The 8618-nt window shown below is 33.3% G+C and overlaps 1 protein-coding gene and 1 long non-coding RNA gene across 2 annotated transcripts; both read left to right on the top strand.

The window, feature by feature from the left end:
- The first annotated feature begins 329 nt into the window (after positions 1-329).
- LOC139870765 (plastidial pyruvate kinase 4, chloroplastic-like) lies at positions 330-2717 on the top strand. Its single transcript, XM_071858753.1, is given in 6 exon segments — positions 330-563; positions 681-878; positions 953-1068; positions 1164-1893; positions 1895-2205; positions 2207-2717. Coding segments are annotated over 3 exon segments (1218 nt in total). The 5' UTR covers positions 330-563; positions 681-878; positions 953-1068; positions 1164-1380; the 3' UTR covers positions 2601-2717.
- Positions 2714-3999, top strand: LOC139871444 (uncharacterized). The gene is made up of 5 exons (XR_011766741.1): positions 2714-2773; positions 2880-2926; positions 3166-3355; positions 3439-3681; positions 3855-3999. It is a non-coding gene; the product is annotated as an uncharacterized lncRNA (long non-coding RNA).
- Positions 4000-8618: the final 4619 nt, after the last annotated feature.

The raw sequence follows: 8618 nt of genomic DNA, 5'->3' as shown, positions 1-8618 counted from the left end.
TTTAAAAGAATTTGTGTATAATTTTTCAAAGATATACTTCCATATTATTTAGACTTATCATTTATTCAAAGATACGGTATCATGAGTACAAAGTTTTAAGTGTAGTTTTAGACATATAAATACTGCTATTAGTACTATTGTACAGTATCATTTATTGATTAGGATAAAAATGCGGAGTGTAATAATATATATAATTACTTAATTTGTACTCCGTATATTATTATATATAGGAGTACATATATAAGTATAAGTATCAAATTTGAAAAGATATTTTAATATGATAGAATATATATATCTAAAAATTATTTAATATGATAAAGGCGGACATAATTATCTCAAAGTTGGCTCCCTATTTTCCAAATTTTTTCAAATTCCTCTAATCTGTATCAACCCGACCCGATATTTTCTGTTCTGTATGTACACGGTTTCTACCAAGAAAAAAAAAAAAATCTGTCCATTCCACCCAAATCTCTTCCTCTTCCTCTTCAATGTTATTATTCTCTTCCATGGATAATGATGATGATGTTTTTTGTTGCTGGTGCTCCTTCGATTATGAAGAAGAGGTATTTAAACAATTATGTTTTATTTTTAATCCGTTTTTTCTTAAATCGCTCCAATTTTAGGGTTTTAGTTGACTTAAATCGCTACAATTTAATCCGTTTTTTCCGATCAAATTTTAGGGTTTTATTTACGTAAATCGCTACTAGTCGAGGATATGTCTGTCGATTTTATAGCCAATACGACAAGATTTATTACCGGATTTGCCAAAACGACCTCCGCTAAAATGGCCACGTTTGTTACTGGAAAAGACGACCGGAGATTATCTCTGTCGGTTAAAAGCCATATTCCGACGATGAAGTGGTGGGTGTGGTACAGAGGTATGATGTTTGTTGTTTTGTTTTCTTTTGTTTGTTTTGTAATCGTTCTTTATACAAAAAATTTCAATTAGTAGGATAACAAATACGTTGATGATGTTCTCTATTCACGAAATTATTTTGTGGACCATTCATCTTCCAACATCAGATTTCTCTTGCATATACTATGTAGTCCAATCAGTTGTAAATACAGGTATTATCATCAATCGTTATCGTTATCTATATTATACTATGTATTAATCGAGGTCTTGGTTAACTGACTATGCGTAATATGTCTGGTTCACATAGGAAAACCTTAAAGGGAAGTTTTGATTTAATTGAATTTCAAAGCAAACAATAGAGAGATTCTCACTGAAGTAGCCTGAAGAACCTGATGTTCATGTTCTTTTATGGAATTATAAGCTGTAAGTGATGCAACAGGTAAAAGTGGTAAGGTTATGTTAAAAAGAGCTGCTGGTATGATATCTTTTTAAACTTGATGATCAATTATAAGGTGTTTTAAGTAATGTCTATTAGTATTTTTGTGATAAATAATCAACCTAATACTTATGCAATATACATTAATAAACCATGCACAAACTATATCATGGTCACAGTAGGTGAAGAAGCCATAACCAATGAAACATTTATTGCTGATATACTGAAAAAAGGCACCACGATCATTCGGATCAACTGTGCTCACGGGGATCCAAGCGTTTGGAGTGAGATTATCAAAAGAGTGAAGATGAACTCTCAGATGTTGGAGAAACAGTGCCGTATTCTCATGGATTTGGCTGGACCGAAGCTACGAACCGGTAGGATTCCTGCTGGTCCACCTGTCATGAAAATATCTCCAAAGAAGAATGCGTATGGAAATGTGATTAATCCTGCTCAGGTTTGGGTGGCTCAAAAAGGAGCAGGTCCACCACCTGCTCATGTATCTCCCGATGTGGTTATATATGTGGACGGTCAAGATTTTCTTACAAAGCTTGAAGTTGGTGATACTGTTAGATTCAGTGATGCTAGAGGAAAACAAAGGTCGTTTAAAGTTTAAAAAAAAAATTCCTGTTTTTAATGGTGTGGGATTTATGGCCGATTGTACCAAGACTTGTTATGTTCAAAACGGAACAGAATTGTTATATGTCAAAGGAAACAAGAAAAGGCGGTCAGTTGGATTTGTGGTTGATGTCCTTCCAGTAGAGTCGTTTGTTAGATTGAGAGAAGGAGATTTGCTTGTGATTACACGAGACAGCTCAAACCAACAACACAACATGTTTGACACTCCTAGAGTTACTTGTTCCTCTGGTTATCTGTTTGACTCGGTTAAACCTGGAGAGCCTATTGCTTTTGAGATGGACTAGTATTTCAGAAATAGTTGTTTCTATTACTCGTGCTGGTCCACGTGGTACTAAACTTGGTTCAGAGAAATCGATTAACATCCCAGAGAGCAAAATTCAGTATGAAGGGTTGACTTCAAAAGATATAATTGATCTTGACTTTGTGGGTACCAATGCGGACATTGCTGGGATTTCATTTGTTCGAAATGTTGATGATATTGTTTTGCTTCGACGAGAAGTTAAGAAGAGGAAACTTGAAAAGTTGGGGATCGTTTTAAAGATTGAAACTAAAGATGCGGTTAAATACTTGGGCTTAACCTATTGTCTAACATTATGGACTCATCTCAATGTGTTATTGATGATAGCATTATTATTAGTTTTCGTAGAAATATATCATTGTTTATCATAATAGCTACTTGATTACCTTGCAGCCATTGTTGGAAAATACAAAGCAGAAACTCTCAGCCTTTCCATTTATCTATAAGTTGATACATTCGACCTTATTTTATTTTAGACTAAAACTTATTTTTTTAACAGGCTAGCTTCAAACATTCTCAGTACACAGGATGTTCCCAACATTTGGTACGTCTTTCTTTTACTTCGGGTATGTAAACTTTAATAAAAGATGTCTCGTACTAATGTCGGAGATATCTCATATTGCCTCTAAATTTCATTTGATTTCGTTCAGAACCAAAATGCTCATGACGCATTTTTTAAGCAGCTAGCACTACTTCGGTGAGTTTCTATACTTGTACATTATCTTCACTGAATAAACGAACATATTTTATTTTGATTTAATTCTCATAGAAGATATATAGTCATTAAAAAAAATAAGAATATTTTAATTGTTCAAGATATCACAACACCATAGAGCCCACTGTAATCAATGTTACGTATTTTTATATTTAACACCTAAATGTGATGTTTGCTATATTTTTTAAGATTCTTAATTGCTTGTTAAAACGGAATTCTAGGTTGGAGATGAAGTTTTTCTACACAACATTGTTAACCCTAACGAGCAGGTAGCAAAAGGATGGTTGAAATCAAAGATCGTGGAATTAGAGGTGGAAAGAGCACAAAAGAATCCGGAAAAGAATCGGTCCGACATATGATTCAACTATTTCCCCGGTTACCTCACCAGTCATTGAACCTCAACCTTTACGGGTATGTTTATGTTATAAAAAAAACTGTCTTCTCAATGTTAACCAATATAGTTTAACTCTTATTTGCCGTAAAATGATACTCAGGTTAAGTCTGACGTATATCTGAGGAGCATTCACAAGCCGTTTGACATAGTAGCAAGAGGATGGGTTTTGAGTTTAGATTCAAAAGAGGTGGTTGGAGGGAAAGAGATTGGTACAAGATACTGTTCGGTTAATCCTCGTGTGGCAATTCAAAAAGAAGAGGAGCTGGTTAGGCTGTATGGACATATGGACACAGTTTTTGAAGCTATAGGCACGTCTATTGCATGGCCAAGAAATTTTGTCTAGGTATGACCTTCTTAAAGTGTACTTTTGTAATTATAAGTTATATTAACAACGCGAAGGTTTAAAACTAACAAATGAAATATATATATATATATATATATATATATATATATATATATATATATATATATATATATATATATATATATATATATATTTTTTTTTTTTTTTTGTAGGTAGTACCTCTTGATTAAGAAGATTGCTTCATGATCGATCTATTCGTTCTTAGTATTCATGTGTTTGCTTCTTTATTATTATCGCCAAATGTTACTAGACTTTTATATTTGATTTTTGTAACTATGTTTACTTTTAGATGAAACATATCTAAGATTCTGAGTTTGCTATTAAATAAAAATCAGTTGTTGGATGTCAATTTCATTTATAGAATCTGTTTGTTTTAATTATAATTTTAATATCATGCCCATGATTATTTTATATTTATCATGACCATTATAGCTGATTTCCGCGACCCCAAAAATTGGTTTCATAATTTTACTTTGAGATTTAAGTACCCTTTTAAAAGGTCCTAATATATGTTTTTAGGACCTTTTGAATGGATCCTAATATATGTTTTAGGACCCATTTATAATGTAAATAATTAAATTATATTATAGGACCCTAAAAAGGGTCTCATCATCTTAGTTAGGATATTAAGATCTTCATTAACAGTCCTAACATGTGCTTTTTAGGAACTTTTTTGTGTGTTTTAGGACTCTATCGAAAGGTCGCACTATAGTATTTAGAACTCTATTCGTGTGGTCCTAATATATGTTTTTAGGACATTTTTAATGGATCCTAATATATGTTTTAGGACCCATTTATAATGTAAATAATTATATTATAGGACCCTAAAAAGGGTCTCATCATATTAGTTAGGATATTAGGACCTTCATTAACAGTCATAACATGTGCTTTTTAGGACTTTTTTGTGTGTTTTAGAACTCTATTGAAAGGTCGCAATATAGTATTTAGGACTCTATTCGTGTGGTCCTTAATTATTTTACAAGACCCTATTTATGGGTTTCAAAAAACTTATTTTAGGACCCTATTTGTGTGGTTCTTAATGATATTATAGGACCCTTATTAATGGATTTCATAAACTTATTAGAACCTTTTTTAAGAATCCTAATATGTTTTTTAGGACCCTTAAATAAAGTCTTTATATGTTTTAAAATATTAGAAGTCCCATTATATGACTCTATAATAAGGTCCTAATATGGTTCTTGGTACCCTTCTTAAGCGTCCTTAATGATATTATAGGACCCTTATTAGTGGGTTTCATAAACTTTTTTCAGCTATTAGGACCCTTTTTAAAGATCCTCATATGTTTTTTAGGACCCTTAAATAAAGCACTTATATGTTTTGAAATATTAGATGTCGCATTATACGACCCTAGAATAAGGTCTTAATATGTTCATGGGACCTTTCGTAAGGGTTCTAATACATTTTTTAAAACCGTTTTCTAATAAGGTCCTAAAATGTTGTTAGGACCCTTCTTAGGCTATTAGGACGCCACTGTGGGAGGACCAAGTCGTTAGTGGTCCTATCAGCTCAAAGGTCCTATTAGAGTACATAATATGACCTTTGTGGTGGTCCTATAAGGCCGTTTTTCTTGTAGTAGGGCCATGCGCTAGATCGAAAACTTATTTAGGGCGATCCTCATTGTTTCTCCTAACAAGGACAATGTTACGTCCGACCACTTTATTTAACCACATAGGATGTATCCATTCCATCCTTAAGGCAGTCAAGTCTCCCGACTGACACATTTGATGACTTAGGTCATAAGATGTAGTCCAGACCTGCTGTAGGTTGACGAACAGTCTTGAAAAGTCTTCTCTAACATCGGCTGGAAATCCACTAGGCCTCAGCATCAAACAGGGAGCTAGTGGTCAGACTTATCTCAATGAGGGAGATTTGTCTCGTAAAACGGGGGGCACCATGATACACAAAATGTCAGTGATTTATCAGATCCCCAGAAGGATAATCTCCTTAAAGATTAATCAACTTTTAAGCCTGATGAACTTCAATCTTTATGATTGACTTAACGGATTAGATGATTACCTCATAATTATCGATGATATCCGGACGTAATGTGTATCCTCCTAAGCACATTATTTTCTTACTGACATCTCGCGATGTTAGGTACTGTGGGAGGCATTGGCTTGACCAATCGCGGGGTAGCCCGTACGATTCTTTGGTTAGCTTGTTTCATCTTCTTGGCTCATGACTTCCACTTGTATCCCTTGTTTCATATATTTGAAGACATTATCAGGTTCAAGATCTTCTACATTTATTTGGATTACATATTTGGTACACTTGTTCGAATTATTATTATTGTGCCGATACTTTATTTGAGGATGTTGGAGATTTTGGGATTACAAGTGGAAGTCACATTGTTGATATGTTCTCTTAAAATCGTACCCACGCTAGTTTCTCTTTTGGTTTATTTCTGTGGGTTCTACTTACACTTATGCAGACGTTATCATTTAGTAGAAGATTATTTTCGATTCGGATTTGCTTGAGGACAAGCAAGACTCTAGTGTGGGGTGATTTGATATTGCACATTTCTCATATATTTATCATGGCAATATCTGTCATTTTTAGTCCATTCGGATACGATTTTGGTTATTATTCGCGAATATTTGAAAGATTATGATTTGAGAGCCGAGAAGTGTTAGTTGATTGATTTATGGTGTTTATGGCGCGTTTACAGCAGTTTCTATGTTATTGGATGAATTGGGTTGTGATCAAGACGAGTTCTAAGTAAAAACACGTGAGAACTGCTGAGCTCCCAGATGCGCGCCGCGCGGAGACTTGCGCACTGCGCAATTGTGCTTCAAAACAGATCAGCCACGTTTATATTTCGAACAACAAAAATCCTTTAGAAGTGCGCGCCGCGCACTTAAACGCGCACCGCGCAAATCGAGTCGGCCAGATTTCTCTTGCTATAAATAAGGTGCAGTTTTTCATTCAAAGGGTTATCTTTTGGGCAGCCGAATTTGAGAGCATTAGGGGCGATTTTCAGTCACTTTTGGGGAATTCCAAGGTCACTCTGACGCTCCAATCATTCTGATTTCAAGGATCAATCTCAGCACTCATCAAGATTCATCGTGTTAGGTTGATTCTAAATTATCAAACAATGTTTTCTTTATTATTTGTTATTTTGATTTCTTTTGTTGCCATGGTTATTGGCTAAGTTATTTAATGTTTGTCTAGACTTCTAAACCTATGTATTGGATGCTACTTATCAGTTATTCTTTTAATTTATGATGATTTGATGTTCGAATTAAAGAACGATTCTTATTGAAGCTAGACTTTTCGATTCAATTGGTTGTGTACTTGTTTGATAGGACGAGAGTTCATTAATTTAGTACATAAATTTACAATTGGTTTGTCTTAATTGATTGTTTGCTTACTCGGAGACGAGAGTAAATTGGATTCAAAAGGCTAGACGAAATAGGGGTGAATTACACACAACGAGAGTTGGTGTGATTGAAATTCGAGTCTTCATCTCAGTTGAGATATTTGGTCACAATTAGGAGGTCTTAGGCTACGGGGAATTCTGTGTCGTGTAATTCTAATTGAAGTATTTGCGCTGGGGAATTCCAGGTGAACCGACTAGGTAATTCACATATGTTAGATTATAACTGGGGCTTAATCTTAATGCATCCAATACTAGGTGTAAATGGTCTAGACGAACATTTGTTCTTTTATTGATTAAAACTTTCTTATTTTTATTCGTTTGCTTTAAAGCTTAAATCTTAAAATACCAAAAATATTGTTCTTTTCTGTTTTCAAATCAAATCTTGATTTGGCTAATCGTTAAATAGCCACCAAAACCATTATCTCATATTTTCCATTTTAATAGATTAACTTAGTTTATTTCATTAGTTTCAATCGTAATTCTCACTTTAAACTGTCCTTGGAATGATTTCGGATTTACCAACTTTATACTATTGCACGATCGGGTACACTGCCAGTTAGTGTGTAGTAATCTTTAAACCGGCACTTTTCAGAGATAATTTATATACTAGATTTTACACATCAACAATCCTGACAAATTGTGGTTAGTTGATCAATCATTCAACTTTACATTATAAAACTACTACTGCAATTGAAAAATTAAACAGAAATTTAAAGAAAATAGACTCGTACCTCTATTCTTGGTTCATTCTTACAATAGATCGAATTCGAATCGTATTTCAAAATGTAAAAATGCAGTTTTGTTAGGAATCTTTTACTAAAACTATCTGCAAAATCTCATGTTCCAATTCTTTCTATCGAGTTCTAATTTTGAAGTCAAAGTTTTTGAAATAAAAGTCAATCGATCGTTCTTCGTTAAAATTCGAACTTGTTTGGATGTTTCAGGTTCAATTGATGATTCAAAAAGTTTCTAAGAATGATTTACTACCTATTTCATGTAGAAATCATAATCCAAAAGTGTCCAAATTTTAAAATCAATGTTTGAGTTCATCATTTTCATTATCGAGCTTCTGCTGTTGCTGTTTATTTTTTTTTCCTCTTTCTTTTCTTTTCTGTCAACCCGGATCAACTACAACCTATTGTTTCTATTCCAATTACCAATCCTAAATCAATTCTATAATTTGCTGTTATGATTAACTGGGTTTTGGTCGATGGAATTTAGAAGAAGAAGAGGATAACAGAAAAGACGGGTTATATATATTATGAAACGAATAAAATCAGAAAAATAGAAGACAGATCAATGTTTTAGTGTGTAGTCGGGTTAGCGAGAGGTCTCGGGTTCGAGCCCGGGCAGTGGCGTATTTGTTTTTAAAAGCATATACTACTAAGAAGTATGATTATTATTATCATTAATCTAATTAATAATATTATCATTATTGTTATTACTAGTATTATCATTAAGTATTATAATTATTATTATTATTACTAAAATAAGTATTAGTTATCATTTATTATTA

This window comes from Rutidosis leptorrhynchoides, chromosome 1 (genome assembly GCF_046630445.1).
Source record: "Rutidosis leptorrhynchoides isolate AG116_Rl617_1_P2 chromosome 1, CSIRO_AGI_Rlap_v1, whole genome shotgun sequence".
NCBI classification, from domain to species: Eukaryota; Viridiplantae; Streptophyta; class Magnoliopsida; order Asterales; family Asteraceae; genus Rutidosis; species Rutidosis leptorrhynchoides.
This window is presented reverse-complemented; position numbering and strand designations above follow the sequence as displayed.